General features: G+C 39.6%; 1 protein-coding gene across 3 annotated transcripts in view; it reads left to right on the plus strand.

The window, feature by feature from the left end:
* Nucleotides 1-19,340, plus strand: part of nrxn2a (neurexin 2a) — a 104,492-nt gene that overhangs the window by 15,934 nt on the left and 69,218 nt on the right. For all 3 annotated transcript variants that reach the window (XM_055226730.1, XM_055226731.1, XM_033978009.2), the window contains 4 exons: nucleotides 973-1,274; nucleotides 11,559-11,720; nucleotides 17,937-18,192; nucleotides 18,673-18,837. In XM_055226730.1, the coding sequence (XP_055082705.1) occupies nucleotides 973-1,274; nucleotides 11,559-11,720; nucleotides 17,937-18,192; nucleotides 18,673-18,837 (885 nt within the window). The remainder of the gene's footprint in view (nucleotides 1-972; nucleotides 1,275-11,558; nucleotides 11,721-17,936; nucleotides 18,193-18,672; nucleotides 18,838-19,340) is intronic.

The following is a 19,340-nucleotide window of genomic DNA, read 5'->3' on the forward strand; positions in this document are numbered from 1 at the left end:
TAATGGGACCCTTCTATGGGTGGTTTACATCACTTGGGTTAGTCAACATTTTACTGTACAAACAACAAAGTCTAATTTTGTTGAGCTTGAACCTGCTACCATCTACAGAAGTGAAGTGAATATAACCCATTTAACTTAGATAACCTCTTCTTCATAGCACCTGTTACTGTGTAGGACAAACAGTGCAGTAACCACCCATCTTTGGCAGGCGGTTATCATCTTATGTCTGACACTATACAACGTTATTGCTGTGTCCATAAATATCTATATATGTTTCTATTGTTGTCTTATCTAGATTTACATGTCATCTTGCTTTATTGCACAATATCCTCTACATAAGGTGCTTCTGAAAACACTAGTACTGCTTATGCTTTCACATATGTTCAGGTTGAATAACTTGAATCCATATCAGTCAGAACAAGTTGGACCAGTGCCTCTGTAGTAAATTAACTGTGCAGCCAAGCCCGACACTTTTATGTTGATGCTTCAAAATGACACGTTAGATTAATGGCCACTATTTTCTACATGAGTAAAATACAACTGACCATATATTATTACTCTCTACCAGTAAACTGGGAGTCAAGTGCTTAGCCCTCTTTAGAGTATGACTCAAATAGAGTAAACTGTTCCTTTTCCTTGTTTTTCTATGTTTAGGGATGATTTTGTTTCATTTATTTAGATCCTGTTGATTTCTACAGGCAAAGTCATGCATTCATGTCATGTAATGTAGTTTTTAGCATATAGTGTGTGGCAAATTGGCAATAATTTTGTTCATGGTGCAGTGTTAATGTTTACGAATCACTGTTATAATCTGATCTGATATTAGTAGCAAATAGAGCAGTAGTATAGTACTATAGTAGCATTAGTTCCATTAGTTGTAGTCGTAATTGGTTATAGTGTAATAGTTGTAGTACACACATTGATATGATATGTTATGCTGTACATCCTAACATTTTTCTCTTTGGACTTCAGGTCAGGAGGAGTCTATCGCCACCTTTAAAGGCAATGAGTTCTTCAGCTACAATCTCTCTCAGACGCCCATTCAGAGTAGCCTGGACGAGATCACGCTGTCTTTTCGCACGCTGCAGAGGAATGGTCTCCTGCTCCACACGGGGAAATCAGCCGACTACGTCAACCTCTCCCTGAGGAACGGAGCGCTGTGGCTGGTCATAAACCTGGGCTCTGGGGCTTTCGAGGCGCTGGTCGAACCCACCAGCGGCAAGTTCAACGACAATGTATGGCATGACGTAAGAGTCACAAGGAATCTCAGACAGGTGAGAGCACTTTTGCAATATGGATGCACTAAAGCACATCTTGTCCTTTCTGAAGTGCAGTGAATAGTGTTTTGTATTGTATGTCCCACCTCATTTTGGACTGACACAGATCACACTCTGCTAAGCTCCATTGGCTGGATTGGTCATATCAGATTTTGATAACACAATGCTATTGAATAACAATTTGTGTTTGTGTGTGTGTTTATTTGTGATAAGATTAATTAAACTGCATCTGGAGCTACATTCTCATAATAAAAGTTTCTAATTGCAATTCATAGATGTTTAGATCTCTTGACATTAAATTGTGTGTTATTAAGTTGTTATAAAACTTAATATTGTCTATCGGTCTGTTACATCAGACAGAGAACTCATTATGTCCAGGGAAGGTCTGTAATGGACCAGGGAGGAAATTAATAATGGAAAAAATGGTTAGTTTTAGCACAGCTATTTCCATCATTCTGAAATAAACTTGTTTTTGTTTTCGTGGAACCTTGAACATTTCTACTGCATTGCGAGACATTAGAACTGCTTCCCTGATAGAGGTTGGTGTAGTTATTATAAATCTGCTCAGGCCTCCTACGGTGGCTCTGCAAAAGGCCAGTTTTCTATATCTACACAAAGACAGAATCTGGAGGTCTTTCTTTGACCTGAACAATCATTTGTGTGTGAACAAACGGAAACCTCAGCCTCTCTACAGATACCTGCCTGTGTGGACAGAGCACATGTGTCAAGGCTTTTAGCTCGTCAGAATGAAAAAGCCATGAAGGTGCACTCTGCCAATTTTACACATGAGAGTCTCTCGTCATGAAGAGTACTCTGTCTGTAAAAACACTGGCTCTTAGGGGAGCGTCACGCCATTTAAAAATTTAATGCACAACCTGTCATTATGTGGAAGATTATGTTACCGGGTCAGAAATAAAGGACTTTTTTTACGCATCCATTTTGAGTAGGAGTCCATTAAATAGTCAAATATGTTTTTCTTAGAATTTACATTATTGTGAGCCTGCTGAGACTGATAAGTCTTGTAACGCCTACATTTAACTTTAAACACAATACATGTAAATTATAAAGCAGAAAGCATTTTGATATTAGTGTGGCACGGCGCCGCAATGATAAGTCCCCTACCTCACAGCAAGAAGTTGATGGGTTTGAGTTTGCATGTCCTCACCATGCCTGCTCCGGTTTCCCTCCCCGACTACTAAAAACATGTACAATATGGTCCCCTCTGGGGCCAGGACTCCCCTGAAAAAGAAATTCTTAATCTCAGCTGAATTTTCCTGGTTAAATAAAGGTTAATAAATAAATAAATGAGTAGTCTTGCACATGGATGAATTTGAATTAAAGTTGTCATAATTACTACAGTTTAAAAGTTCACGTTAGTTCATAGCTTTGCACTCTTGTGCTTTTGGGCCGACACGACCGATGGTTAGAGAGGTCGAGCATGGAACTGTGGTCACATCAGTCTGTCCCAGGGCAACTGTGACTCCTAATGTATCTTACCACAAAGAGTGAATGAAAAATGGATAATTGTAACTCTCTGAGATGTTTTAGAAGGTTTGAGAGTCGGATAGTAACCTAATCCACTAAAAGTAAGTAATATTATGAATTTAAATGAAAACAATGAAATGGAAATAACTTGCTGTATTTTCTGGACTATAAGTCGCACTTTTTTCGTAGTTTGTCCAGGGGTGTGACTTATACTCAGATGCCACTTATATGTGAAATGATGAAAATATATAATTTCACATCTTTGTTATTGTCACACTGATAACTGTGTGAGGGCACTCTAGACAGCCGGTATGACAGCCACACAGAAGCGACGCTTCATCTAGTTCTGGAGCAGGCGGAGTTGTTCAGAAGCAACATCGAGGATGAAGAAGTCAATGGATTTAGTGATTTGGAGTGAGATCCAGAGTTGTTAGCTTGTTAACTTGTTAGCTTGTTTTTTATGCTTTAGTTAGCCATTAGTCTGATTAAGTGTTACTATCTTACGTTAACATAACAGACACGTATTCAGCTCTGTCTATGTTTCATTTACGTGTTTACATATGTATTATGTAACGGTTTATTATAGATGTTACAGTTCACTTGTTTGACCACTAGATGGCGCTGGTGTGTTTGCAATACCTGTAAGAAAATTGACTCGTTTTCTTTTATACGTTTCATATTTAATTTCCCCTTATTTATTTCCCCTTCAATTTCCCTTAATAAGGCCATAAAGGTGATCATTTTTCATTTAGAACAATATTGTGAATCTTTAGTTTATCATAAGTCTAGCTTAAGGTCATGAAAACTACTACTTACTGTTTTCCGATACAGGCTTTCACGCTAATGTGAAGTCTTAGTTGACAGAGCACTATTTAAGAAACAGTTGAAAATGCGTTGATGTGCAGTTTTGTGTGTATATGTGAGATGAGCCAGAGCTTATCTTACATTTGATGTGTTTGATAGTTCTACGATGTGAACTGTGATTAAGAAGTAAGACCACTGTAAACATCGGTGAAAAGAATGCTCGTATTTCTCGTGTTTGTGGACAAGCCGGCATATCTTACGTTAGCATAGCGTATATTATTAACTGTTTATTATCATACATAAACATACCAGACAGTTTGTTGTCGATGTGTTACGTTAGCGTGCTGTGCTGCTATTCAGCCTGTTTTTTTCTCTATTTTGTTGTTATTATTCTAACTTGCCTTTAAATATAAAATGTCTGTTCTTGGTCTCGGATTTTGTAAATAAATTTCCCCCAAGAATGCGACTTATAGTCCAGTGCGACTTATATTTGGTTTTTTGGGGTTTTTCTTTTTCTTCATTATTATGCTTTTTTTTTGCTTGTGCAACTTGTACTCCAGAGCGACGTATAGTCCGAAAAATACGGTACACTACTTGTTCATAAATCAGTGGTGGTACCTTCTTGCTGTGTGTGCTAACCGTCCGGGCCTTATGCTACAGCTGAAACCCCAAATCTGATGACGGTAGCTTTTAGTTGTCTCTTTTCTTACATTCTCAGCTGGCTCGGAGAAAGAAATATGATTCTCAGCTGTGATTATTTGCTTCGATGGTGTCTTCTCCACTAACATTGCTCATTATCCATGTAAAGGGATTATTCTTGTAGGGGTCAAGGTAGCCGCGGTCCCATGTGACTCTCGCTGTTAGCCGTGTTAGCTTCTGTTGAATATTTCTCATCTATTGGACCTATCTCCTTTCTATTGTCCTTGCACTTATTACTGACTCTGACCTCTGTCTTGTCGCATAGAGGCCACCTAATGACCACTTAGACTTTCTGCACTATCATGATTTAAACACTCCTCATTGGTGGAGAGCAGAGGAGCCTTTTACAGTGGCTGTCACAGACTTTCAGCACATTTATACAACTATAATGGTAACATCGATTTTTAGATTTTGCACTAAATAGCCTAAACAAGCGGAGAATTGGCGCTGGTGTCAGACAGTGATTCAGCGTCGTGGTGGAGAAAGAAGAAGAGTGCCTTATATAATGAGTGGAGCCAGTGTGTGACATTGTGATCCACTGTTCTCAGTCCAAACACTACAAGGCCCCAAGGTTCACTCCTCATTAACGACGACTGGACCAAGAACAAACAGATTTTTGTCTGTTTAATCCCACAGGGACTTGTGCACTGTCAGACACTACTGACTTAAAAATCTGACAAGGTTCTCAGGAGAGTTTTAGTCATTAATATGAGTCCAAATTCTTACCACTATGGCAATGAAGATGCTTGTGAATAAAGATAATTATTTTGCTTTAAACTCCACGTAATCCAATGTAATTATGAAGAAAACACAATTGTAAGATAGTAAAGAGTAAGATTTGATAACAATAAATTGAAAACAAATGTATATATTTTCAACACTGGTCTGGCTTTGTTTTTAACCGTTTTCAATTAAACTCAAAATCTGTCCACTTATAATCATCTCTGTGAAGGTGATAACATTAATTAATTTCATGTAGTAAAAGAAAAAAAAAAAAAGAGTTAAGACAGTAGCTATTTCATCTGGTACCCACAAACATGCATATTCCAGACAGATTTTAGTCAGTCAATCTGGGAATCAAACAGATGTTCTCCTTAGAGGCAAGAACAGTAACCACAATGCCACTGCCAAATTATTGAGGAGAAAAACCTAACTTGTTAAAAAATTACTTCACATGTCATTCTGTAACTACTGTAAACCAGTTATGACTGTGCTTTAGTAAATGTTTCAGTAGGCAAATGTTAAAAAGGAAGCTCTTTCGCTTCTTATTTAATCTTAGTCTAAAATCAATGTTTGAACACTTTTTGTGTGAAATGGGTCTTGCCACATCTCCTGCATTTACATGTTACATTCATTTATCATCAGCTTTAGATTCAAACGCTGACACATTCACCTGCTCTCACACATCCCCCTCTTGGCAGCCTGCAGGAGAGTGGCAATCCAATGCTCACAACGTCACTTATGCTTTCAACCATGCATTTGATCCCTGTGTAAATTGCTTTTCCCCACAGATAAGTTACCTCGCTGACATGTAGATATGGGGAATCGGAACTCCCAAGAGACTGCTGCTGGAAACGTTTTATTAGATCCAGTGGTGCTTTTGCAGGGTTCAATTTCCCGCGGCGCTACCCCCTTTAGCATCTGTGTTTTCTTTGACTGTCCATGGCGCACTGATTGGGTCTCGTCAGACTGTCTCCTTCCTTGACCCCTATCAATGATGCATACTCTTACTTATGGGACTGGGCGGTGGTGAGGCTGGCGCGTGCACTCACGTTACTCACTGTTGACCCATGTTTGCTCCGTCTCATCCACTACCATCAATACAGCACTGGTTCACGGGGGGAGGAAGCCAGACCAGGAAGATTACCTAATTATAGTTAGTGTTAAGTATTGTGGTTTGTCAGGGGTCATGAAGGGCGCAGTGTTCTGAGATATAACAGTGAGATTGAGAATTGGAGATTAAACAAAGACTGGATAAAGGTCGCTCGCCCCCTAGTGCCAGTGTACAGTATAGATAATCAATACCTTTGGACTTCTTGGTATTTAGGGTTGTTTGGGGTTGAGCAATTATCTAAATGTTACTGACAGTGTGGGCATGTAAACTGATTTTTTATAGAGTAAACAAGTAAGACAACTGATTATCTTTGAAGCAATGTTGTTAGGATGCTTGGCTTGTAATAGTAGTAGAAGTAATACTTGTAGTAGTAGTAGTAGTAGTAGTGGTTGTTGGGTAGTTGGGTACATGTTCAATATCTGCTTAACTATCTTTGCCTAAATATCTTTTATATCTAACTTTACAAACAAAACAAATGCCAGACACTGCTTACAAGACAAACACACACTGGCCGCTACAATAGAATAAAAAATAAAATACAATTATGTAGAGGTACAGCACGCTAAAAGCATAATTTGTTTACCTATTTAGATGGCCATGTGTTGCATAGCTTTTATTTCATTACAAGAACGCATTATTTGCTGAAGAGACAGAAGGTAGAGCAATTGCGAGGAGATAATATTTGACCAAACGTGCAATGCATTACAATTACCTCCTCAAGCTTTAACTAGCTAAATAGAAATGTGTCTGTAGAAATCCCAAAGAAAAATGTGATAAAAGCTGTCTAAATCAAAACCGTTACCTCAGGACCAAGTCGGAGGCGCGCCTGCTGTGTGAGGCGAGAAAGACAACCCACTAGAGACCAGAGCTTAGGAAGTCTCACAAAGACCAGAGGCGTCAATCAATGCTCTGATATAAAGGCTATTTGTTTGTTGGAGTTTGTTGGATGTACATTTCGGCCCCTGCCATGTCCATGGTCGGAGCCACTGATACCCAGTGTTTCTCCACAAGACACAAATCGATGTCTGACAGCGGCTGAATAGAGAAGCCAAAGCTGATGTTCTACACAGGTCATTCTTTTGTCTGGGCCCCTACAGATCTGATGGGCTGTCGCAGAATAAAACAGAGAAGACAATCTGTTAAAGACAAGTGTGCAGGATACCGATCATAGGGTTGTCACAAAATTGATATTAATCAGCAATAAAACTTTAAAAATCAATACCTAAATTAGTGTCTAGATTTACAGCTAGAAGAACATTTAACCTTTTCTGAGTAGTTTTGTAATGGTTTTGTTATTTATTAAATCTTATTAAAACTACTTGTATTGTATGTATGTATGGCGTTTTTCTCTGTGTTTTTGACTGTGAAGACAAATTTCCCCTCGGGGACAATAAAGTAACTAACTAAAGACTAACTAACTTCATGTCCATATGGTAAGACTGTGAAGTGCCTTTTATCCTCATTATGCTATTGAAATCAGTATCAAGCCTTTTCCTCATTATAAAAATGGAGTTTGAAAATTGTGAAAACATGAACAGGTTGACTGTGACTTAGGAAGCTAATTTGCCACCTTTTTATCCCCTTTATAGTGGTGTAATTTTAACATTTTAAGAGCATACTATGTTCAAACCATGTATTACACTGTAGACGTCTACCTTCTAAACTGACTTTTCCCGTCACCTAATCCTCCTCGTAACCAGCGATTCACACATAGATTTGGGATAATATAATGAGATATAACGATGGCTCAGAGACTATGCTGACTCCTGTGGCTTGGCTAATTTGAGTGTACAATGCAATTTTCACCTGGATAACTCCATTAAGTCTCTAAATTATCTATATAACATATTCGTTTTAATGCATCTGACGTTTTTCATAATGTTCATGTAGAGTATCGGGTTGTCAAAAGTATGGAAAATCAGATACTAATTGATATTGACACTAGTATCGAAACTAGTCACTCATTTAAGCAAGTATCGATACTACTAAATGACCCTTTCTTGAATAACTTTGGGAGCTGTACCAGACCAGAGTGTAAGCCCACATAGACTTAAACTACAGACCCATGGGCCGTTATGGAACGTACCTGGACGACTGAGGGATTACACAGACATAGGCCACATGGGAATAGAAAATAAAGTACTAAAGTATATTTTCAACATTAAATAACAGGGCTCATCCTGTTGTTGGAGGAACTGTGGTGTTCAGGGAGCAAATCATTTTCATTTGTTTTGGAATTTGAAATTTTTGGAATTATCTTCTATCAGAGTTGAGAGTAATATTTAATTTACAAGTGCCTTTAAATTGGGACGAATTATTGTTTGGACTTTTATATTTTATGGATGTAAGCCCTGAGATGGGACGTTGGTTTGGGATGTTGAGTTTAGCAGCACGGAAGTCAATAACAAAAAAATGGTTAAAGGCGGATGTCCCCACCCTGGATGACTGGCATAACCTGGTGTACTCAATCTTTGTCATGGAACAGATTACAATGTACAACAGACTTTAAATGGACAAATTTGACAAGATATGTTAGAAATGGAAATCTTATATTCTGCTTAGACCAGATCCTGTGATTGCTAATTATGGTGGACAGCATGTTTGTAAAGTAAAACTCATCTTTTCATCGTGGTTTTGGATTCGGCATTGAGTATTGAGTTATATATTCCTTAGTATTGAAATTGAGTTTGAAATGTTAGTGTCGTGACCACACTGGTATAGGAGGTACAGTTGGTCATGCATCTGCCGAATGGAGTTAAAAGGTAAACTAAAGTATCTGGATGCAAGTCTATAAAGGGTGTGAGGAGTGCATGTTGTAGAAAATGTGCGACTGACTTGTTTCCCTATAGCAGTCTGACAATGTATCATTTTGCCTATAGAAGCCATGTGGCGGAGCTTGGAATAGACTAGAAGAAGATTTTTATAGACGCGACTGACACACACTGAGATGTGGCAGGTCAGCCGAGGTGTTGTCTGATGTCATTGGTCCACAGCAGTGTTCTCTCTCTTCTCATCTAAAGGAAAATATTTATCATTTTCTGAATCTGTCTTTGAAATGCAAAACGTTCCATAATTTCAACAGAACATGACAGCTTTGCTATTTTAGCGTAACATACTTTAGTAGCAATATGCTCTGTCATCTGAGTGCAGTTTTTCTACTACAATATTGTAACTGTTAACATTAGCTCATATAGTAGATTTACCCTTGTATATTGTTGGGAAATTTCACATTTTTTATGATTTTGTTCTCCCTGAATCAAAACATGAATCATTATGTAAAATATTCGTGACATAATTTTAAAGTAATATATTATTCACAAACATTTTACTACCATATTAGTAACTTTATTTTTAAGAAGAAATTGGCCTACTTTTGCGTGAATCATTTTTGACTACTTTTCTCACATTTGTTCCTCTTTTGTTTGAGCTGCCAATCTCCAAATGTGAATGCAGGGCTTCATAGGTACATGACAATGACATCTGAAAAACGGCTATTAACTTTTCAACAGAGTTCCACTGTTTCAGCGCTCCTCTCTCACACAAAGGGAAATGTTTGGCCTTATTATTGTGAAGCTGGGCCGTGGTGATGCCATGTCAACTGTAGGCTCATCGTCATGGAAACTGGCATATCTGTGTTTTCCTTATTGTAGCCTTATTCAGTCATTCACGCGCGCCGACTGCAGCTCTGATGAGGCTGGTGATAGGAGAAGCTGTTTGTTTTGTTGTGCCAGAAATGTATCTCGCCACTGTGATATCTTTCATCTCAAATTAATTGTCTGTAAAAGCATTCCTATCACTTTGGTGCTAGAATAGTCTGAGAAATATTTATGGTGTATTGACTTGCACTCCAGCGGTGCTAATATATCTGAAGCAGGGATCAGCTGAGATTAGTGAACCCTTGAGCTGCAGCTCTTCTAATTGCCTTGAAGATCCTAAATTAAGAAGAGATTGACTTCAAGAAATCAAGTGTGAAATAATTAGGCCAGTTCCTTCTGTCGGACTTATGCTGCAAACCTGCGTACCTCAGAAGCCTAACAAAAATGTTTGTAAAAGTTCAAAGAGCTTTAGGAGAATATATGATGTTAATAAACTAGTGTTTGTGTTTGTGGGTTTGATATGTGGGGTGTTATTGCTTTGCCTGTATTGTTCAGTCATAAGATATTACATTTATTTAGCATTTACTCATACATACATGTTATTATTGCTCAAAAATATCTTAAATCATGCATTCTTACTGTTAACAGTGTCACTTCTCCATAGATCTGACCTGTGCCTTGGTCAGTTTGGACAACCTGCTTGTCGCCATGGAGATAAATAAGCTTAATGCCATACTGCTGAACGTTGTAGGCAAAGCAACAGCATTGTTACAAGCAGCTTACAAGCAAGTGCATCTTTAAATGAATTTGTGTGTCATGTTTGACTAAAGATTAATGTATTTAGAGTAAACTATAATATGTATTCCTGTGTATGACTTATTGCTGCTGGTTGTTGCAGAATTTAGTCTTAAACGCCAGCTCCCCTCATAGCCAGTGTATTCAGCACAGCTATATTTGTACATTGATAATTGTTATCGGAGGCATGGACTTGTGAGTTGCTAATTAATAAAGTAAAGAGGTAATGATGACCAAAATAACTTGCTTAACATGTTAAAGCCTGTATCAAATTTAACTTTAAACACAGCACAGCATACCTGACCTGAGTATGTTATTTTAAGATACATGGATGAATTATCAGCTTAAGAGATGGGGTTTGACACTTGAAGAATGGGTTAAACATAGAGGACTTAAATCTTTAAAATGTAAGATAAAAAATACAAAAACAACTGCTTTGAAAAGAGTCACATCTAAAGAAGTCTATTGCAGCCTGCTTCAAATAAACCGCTAAACTATTTCTAGGTTATTTGGGAATTATGTCTGATGCACCATTGCTCTCGTGACACTCTCGTACTTGTGTTTATCAGGGCAACTTGCATTTTTGGTGTGTGATTATCTTCTAAAAAACTCATTATCACATAGTTGAGCAACAACCCAATAAACACATCTAAAGCTAAATGTCACTGTCTGCTGGACAGAGCTTAGGTTTCGATGAAATCATTTTGCGTGGAGTTTAGCCGAGCGTTCACACCTCTAATCAGCTCATGCATAAGAAACACTTTACGAGGCAGAGCTACAGGTGTCCTCTGCAGCCAGACAACAACGCAACATATAAAATAAACTCAAATACTGCCAGTTGAGAGGACACTGGCACCGGTACCATTTGAAGGATTTAATGCTGAAATCATATCCAGATTTTTTTTTTTCTCTCTGATTTCCCTGTTCATTTTTGTGTTGTTGCTTTTATGTGTTAGTGGTTGTATTTGTTTGTCTTTAAATCCTTTGTCCTTGAGCATTACGACCTTGATAAATAAAATGATGAATACAGTTATGATTATTATTACTAATGTGTGGCTTTGTCCTAAGGTGACTATCCTGGTGGATGGGATCCTCACCACCACAGGCTACACCCAGGAGGACTACACCATGCTGGGCTCAGACGACCTCTTCTACATCGGGGGCAGTCTAAACACAGCCGACCTGCCTGGGTCTCCTGTCAGCAACAACTTCATGGGCTGCCTGAAAGATGTAAGCACGACAAGACACATGATTTCACCACCCCCATCTCACCACTGGAAACACTATCCCGCCCTACACCCTCCCTCACCCGCCCCTCCCTCTCCCAATAACTACAGCGTATAGAAAATCTCCGCTCACATTCGCAGATCGATCTTCCCCTTGTAGGGTGTTTGAAGGAGAAACATTTGCCGCTGCGATGCACACGGCACATACATGCATTTATGGATACCTCTGGGAATTCCTCTGAGAATGGAGCACTAATAATAAGCAACACAAGCACAAAATTCCTATACAAATGCTACCTCTGTGGTTTGTTGAGGTATTTTTATGGCTGTTGTACCTGTCACAGAGATTATTTCCAGCATGCAAGTCGAGGAGATGTACTCATGATTACACTTAAGTACAGGCTAAGCAGCAAATTAATGCTTAATGCCCAATTTGAGCCCAGTCTAACAAATTTTTAATGAGTTGGAGGCTGATTTAAAAAGGAAATTATGCAATGTGGATTCAAAGTCAGGGAAAATGTCATACTCGAAGGAGGAGTGAGTCAATCATGCTGTATTTTATAATAAAAAGTCCATTAACATGAATGTCACAGCAGCACAGGGGCGGTTACATCCTTTCTTTGGGTCATCTCCTTAAACAAAGGCTCTATAAAAAGCTATACAGCCACTATTGCATACATAAATAGATGTTTCATTAGGTGCCATTTACCCCTTGTGAATCCGGTGCATTCAGAGGGGACTTGTGGACAGGAAGGGCAGTACTGGAGCCCGCAGATATAAAGGCGATCCAAAATGTACTAAGCAAATGGAGGGAAAAAGCCTGAGTAAGCTAGTAGCAGCCGCAGCAGGTATGAGGAATATCAGTATAGCTCCAGCCGCTGCATTATGGAAACTAGCCACATTGCACTGGCCTCTGAGCTGTGCTGTTAAACCCCACTGATTTCTATGATGTTTGTTGATAGACCCCACTCCGCACAGTCAGGAGTGTAAAAGACTTCATTACCACGAGAGCTTTGTTTTCAAGTGTCGGGAATCAGCTCAGGAAACCAGCAGCAACACTTCTGATTATACTGTTCGACTGTCAGCGCTCCCACTTTACCGCGTGGCTAAGACGGAGGGCAGAAACGTTCACACAGCTGGTGGTGCATTTGTGTCGACTGTAAGTCATGTAAAACCTCAAAAATTGAACCATACAAAGTGATCTATTGTTTTAATGTGGCAGTTTCACCAAAGAATTTACACAGACATGCACTAGACCTATTAACATATTTTATAATAATACGTTGTTCTGCTCGTTTAACTAAAGCTGAGCTCGAGAGATTAGATTTATGGTTGATGTACTTCAGATCTCACTACTGCACTCTTGCCTTCCATTTGTGACACACGGGGATCATTATCTTTACCAGGGAGGTTAGGTTTGGTGGTGAATCTCTCCACAGTGTAGCAGATAATATTAACCGTTAAGGTTTTATACTGTATTCAGAATAATGGAGAAAATGAAGTGTGCTGTGCCTTTATTTATTTTTAAACATGGTGTAATGTGCACATTAGTAGGATACGTAATATATTCTAACTCCAACTAGAGCAACAAATTTTAAGGGGTGCTCTAAAGTAGTCTAATGTGAGATAGGGCCTTTGCTTTAACAGCTCTCCACCAGGCCACTTTCAGCCTTGACACTTTTTGCTATTAGGTTTTATTGCAAATGGAATACTTTCTAAAATAAATGACTGACAGCCCTGTTTGCTACTGTTGTCAATAGGTTCCTCTTGAAAATGAGCTATTGCATCTCAAGTGGCGAACAAGTATACATACAAAGGATTAATTAACATTTTTTTACTTGTTTTGAATATGTGACATTAAATCTGACAAACCAGTGAGCCATTTTACTGCATTCATTTAACACGTACACTTTTACTCAGAAAAAACGTTTAATGTATACACTGGATCAAAAGAGGTACATAAAATGGCTGCGAGGAAAGAAGCAGAAATGTGGGATATGAAGATATTCAACACTATTCCCCCAAATTATGTTGTTTTATGCAAAAGTCAGACTTAAACAAGCTTGTTAAAATAGTCTCACTGTAATAGTGTTTGTTAACAAAATATTCAACATTAACATTTGAAAGCTCTCCGGGTTTTTGGAATTATTCTGCATAATGATTGTGCGTGGTTCGAGTTATTTCTGGACAGGTTATTGTCGTGGCACGACTGCCAAAGCTGCAACCTCCGCTCCGTGGGCGACTGTGAGCTGTGCCCTGTTCACACTCTCATGACAGACCGGCGAGTCACACACAAGACAGTGAGGCCAGTGATCAAAAGGCAGCAGGAGCCAGGAAATCCTCCAGCCTGCTTCAAACATGTGTCACACAGTCCAGATTTTGGTTTGTTACAATGCTTGAAATGTAACCAAAGAAGGACACTGCACTTTGCATGGAGAATTAATTTACCTTAGTATGAGATGAAGACTATTTAGACACAATATTTAACCTTATTAATATGATGCATTTATTTAGTCTTTAAGATTCAGGTGACGCTCACGCTTTATTTAATGGAAGATCTACAGGATCAAAGGTGCAACTTTTCTGGTGTGGGGTCCATCACCTGCTCTTCTCTATGGAGATGTTATTGCTTTATAAGATATGCCTTTATTAGTCCCACAGTGGGGAAATTCCAGTACATTTACAGGGAATGTTCCACAGTATGGCACTAAACCTACATATCTACCTGACTGAAAAAAACAAATGCATTCTAACTGTAAACCTCTTCAAATCTGACCTATAACTTGGCCTGGTAGCATCACCTGATGGCCTCCTTGGAGATAGGCGAGTTCAATGCCATCTTGTGGACAATTCTAGTGAAAATAACATCTGCATATAGGCAAGAAAGTGATGTATCCTCCACCAAAAAAGTTATATGGTGCACCTTTTACACAGAGTGTACAGAGTGAAGGGTAGAGGGGACGGGGTTATAGTTAGGGCTATGGTCAGTTAAACTGTCGTAACCAGTAAGATGGAGGGACCAAAATTGCGCGACTCACGAAGGTTTAACAGAATTTTATTCACAAAAATGTTCAGAGTTCGAGTTCATAAATCCACAAGACCGGAAAGCAAGGATAGTTCAAGGGTTTGTGCACTGGATAACATAGTCCATGAATCCAAGGGTGCTGGGGAGCGTGGGTGCGAATCCGTGACCAGGAAGGGTCACGAGTGCAGGGTGAGGATAACTGGAGACCATACCAGGGATGACGAGAAGGTGCAGGAGCAGGGTATCCAGAGCTGGTACTCGGGCGGAGATCTGGGGAAAGCGAAAAAATCCCAATGAGGCAAGAAGTTCACAAAAACCAAGATACAAAGCCAGGCAGAAGTATTCACGTGTGACACGCGGACGTTCCGGCGCCGAGTGTCTGGTCCTCGCTCCTCTTATCCACCGCAGGTGGTGTTGATTGATTGCAGGTGTGCGCAGGAGGAGCAGGACTCCGCCCAGCTCCGGAGACAGGCAGGTGAGGGAGGGAAAACACAGCACGGGAGGACAGCAAACCGGGATCACGACATAAGCTGATGATGGAACCAACTTATTTTTGTAGTTTCTGGTCACGCAGATCCACTATTCTAAAGATGTCAACAATAAGCGTCTTTTGTTTACTCTAATAGACCTAATAGACCCTTTATTATTGTATTATTTTTGCCTCTATACGGTATATGTCTTCTTGCGTCTGCTGTGCTAGCTGAGTGTGTGGAGTCTGGAGCATGACTAATCTGTGATGATAATAGATGTGAGCTCCATGGGCCGGGGCCATCAGGTTCATCAGGTACAGCAGAAATATCCCGCTTTAGGAGAATGTCAGCGCCACAGCTAACAACAAACACGGAAGGGACCAATTTGTCTTTGAAGTACTGCTCTGTTTATTGGTAAGCAGTGTTTGTGTGTCCGCACCTCAGCTACTGGCCACACCGCTGCTGCAGAGTTTGTAGGCAAGTCCAATATGTTTGTTTATACAACTGGAGTTTTATGCTTACTGTTAGACCTCTGTGACCTTGAACAAACATAAACAAACAAATACATAAGAATAGACTTGTATATTCCACAGCAGGTATTCATAATATATTCTGCTAAGCTTGTGTGGAACTTAGTGGGTTGTAATATATTATTTAGTTGGACAGAAAATGGTTGCACTGTCAACCAGGGCTCAACAGGACCATAATGACAGAGCCTACATAATGGGCACATTTTAACAGCCCATACACAGAATGACAACATATATATAGTCCTACTATGGCAGATTGACAGGTGTGAGAGCCGGTTTCTTCAGTTGGTGTTTGGAGCTAGTCCTACTCACTATAACTGGAAGATAGTACTCAACTTCTATGCTGTTCAACTCAACTTTACAGTGTGTAGATGATTTATATTAGTGTCATATATTTAGATGAGGGTCTCTGAGTGTGACTTTTGGATTCATGGTGTAGCTGGTTTTATTTTGTCCCGTGTTTTGAGTTGCATTAAGATTGAAGTTCCCAATCAGAAATAATAAAATGGCATTGTGCAGCAGTCTTTGACACCTTATATATATCAATGTGTGACATCTCTAATTGCTGACAAAGCCGCCATTTCAAGCTTCAAATCCAACTGACGACACTGGGTGTCTTTCCTCCTGTTGTAAAAAAAAAAAAGCCTGTTACTCTCATTTCTCAATGGTCAGTTTCACCATCTGATTCGGAGGCTTAATTAGTCACAGTGAGGCAGTGTGATGTGTGATATTGGCTCAAATTGCTTTGCAGTTCTGCTGTTAGCGCTTAGCTTTAGCGTAGCGCGGCGTGTCACCTCAGGCGGTGACGGGCCATAGTGTGATGTGCCAGATAACACTGCACTGTGGGTGACTTACAACTGATGCAAAACGAGACAAGGATGCAGGTGGTCGTCATGCATTTTAATGACTTTAATGGAGAAGGAACTCACTATACTTGACTTTAACAGCTTTTCAAATTCTCCACAAATATAATAACATGAATAGAATGTGATATCAACCCACTACCAAGTGTTTATGACGCACTGTTTGCACTACTGCCGAGTGCAAGTGATGTCATTTACAGACAAAACAGTGCATGTGGAGCTAGAAAACTCTCACTTAACTTCAGTTACTTGAGGTTTTGTATTTGCCCACTGAAAGGTCTGACAAATTCAGAACCATAGTTAATTTAAGAGTTGCAATTAAATATGTGAGAGACACGCTGTGAGAAACAAGGGCTCAAATGAGGTTAGTCCATCATCTGCTGACTTAAAAAAAATAATAATAATTTTTTCCCCTAGTCGATCAAAAAACTTCAACTTTTACATCTACCTATAAAAATAACACTTAACACGAGTGCTTACTAGGGTTAAAATGATCTGATTTATTCAAGCCACTGGACAGAGGTGAACTGTGGTGAAAATTTATAAATTGTATTAATGGAGATTATGTGTCCCTCAACATGTTAAATAGTGAAGTTCATCAGTGAGCATGCATCAGTGAGAAAAATCAAAGGCAATTTTCATTACTTTTGAATACAGCATTGGTAAATAATCAATTCCACCTCTCCTCCGCCCACTACCTCTGGCTGGACTGAAATGGACTGTTTTGTATTTCATATGCACACAATAATTTGTACCTGTGTGGGTGCTGTGTACAAATTCCTCCTTCAAATTTAAAGCGATTTTAGCATCACAGCTGAGTACTCTTAGGTGAGTCAGCAAAACATTTAAAATGTAAATATTTAAATGTACATCTTGATCAAAACACCCCGCCTTATCCTTACCTCTGTGTTTGTCTTCTTGTCTGGACCGGTCCAGAACTAATAATGAAAACAGATTCCATGTAAATCTAACATCATTGTGTTAAGAGATGGATATTATGAATAATAGTGTCTCAGTGGGTTTCCTGCATGTTTCCTCTGTCACTGTCGAAACACAGTTTGAGCCAGCTGCAATCTCCTTCCAATAAAAACGTGCTTATTTTTTCATCATTTGCTTCTTAACTCGCATAATTAAAGATATCATCTTGTTTAGCCCGACTCCTTTGCTGAAATTGCATTAAAGTCATCTGGGCATTTCTAATCTCAGCTTGCGCATGATTTGACATTTTTTCCCTCCCCTCTCCCCTCTGCCTGCTTTCTCTGATTTATTGATAAGTAATATTCAAACTGAAATAGCTGTCATCTCACCACCATATCTCTCTGGTTTTATTAGGTGGTCTACAAGAATAATGAGTTTAGGCTGGAGCTGTCACGCCTGGCCGAGCTGCAGGACCCAAGGATCAGTATCCATGGTGATCTGAAGTTCAGCTGTGAGAGTGTTGAGGCCCTTGAACCAGTCACCTTTGACAGACCCAACTCGTACCTGATGCTGCCCAAGTGGAACACCAAGAGGACTGGAGCCATCTCCTTGGACTTCCGCACCAGCGAGTCCAGCGGGCTCCTCCTCTTCGGACACGGCAGTCTTAAAGGTAATGGTTATAACAGCCCAGCCCTCTTCAAATCCTGCTGCAGGTCCAATATTCCCAGTCATTTTTTCCCATAGACTTTTGGAAAAATTGTCCATAATGCAGTTGTTGTCAGTCCAAAAAACACATTTAAAACTTAAATTGGCTCTACATTCAAATTGGCTATGTTTGATGTGGTTTTGAAATATGAATAAATCAACCATACATTTGTTATTAGTAAAATCATTTTTATTTTTTATTTGAACTAGTGCATGTCACATCAGCCTATAACATGCACAATAAATACAATCATGTAGCTCAAGATCTGGAGATGGGGCCCTCTGCAACTGACATGTTTCCCCAGCGGTGTTGAAGAATGGGTTAAATGCAGAGAACAAATGTTCCTATGGGGACAATAAAGGCAAAATGGAATTATGTTTGGCGGGACATCTGAGCTAGGTCATGTAATATTTAAGAAATATCCTACATATACCATCTTTAAAGGTAACCAGACGCCCCGTGCAGACTTCTTTGCCCTGGAGTTGTTGAATGGCCTCCTCTACATGGTGATGGACATGGGCTCGGGCAGCGTCAAAATGAAAGCCAGTGAAAAGAGGCTAGACGATGGCGAGTGGCACCATGTGGACTTCCAGAGGAACGGACGAAACGGTGAGACATATTTGTATAAAAAGTACGTAGCAACAGGAAGCCTTCAGTCTCATTCTTCTGTCACTGTGTTGTGCTAGTTATGATCTGCTGCGTAAAAAGGGTTCCAAGCTGTGAAATTGCCATATGCTATCGCTGATATAGTCACACTGGCATGTTCGTGCTTTTTAGTCATTGCGGTGAAACACTCATATCAGCTTTTAATTACAGCCATATTTTTGGTGGCAGTAATCTGTGCATGACATTTATGAACCTGTTAAATGCTTTCACAAGTGACCAATTATACGTTTGCTCACCCTAATGGGAATCAGGCTGGCTTTTTGGCATTATCCTAAAGTGCTGCTTCACCTTTTCAAAAGTGCATCCGCTTCCTCACAAACTGAACAGAAGAATTATAGATTCAAAACTGAGCTGAAAGATTGTTACTTTTCACACATGTGATTCCTGGCAGTGCTGTGTTTTAGGAGGAGCAGAGCCTACTTCCTCATTCTCACAGTTTGTTCGCT

The sequence above is a fragment of the Periophthalmus magnuspinnatus genome, chromosome 14, assembly GCF_009829125.3.
Source record: "Periophthalmus magnuspinnatus isolate fPerMag1 chromosome 14, fPerMag1.2.pri, whole genome shotgun sequence".
Lineage (NCBI taxonomy): Eukaryota > Metazoa > Chordata > Actinopteri > Gobiiformes > Gobiidae > Periophthalmus > Periophthalmus magnuspinnatus.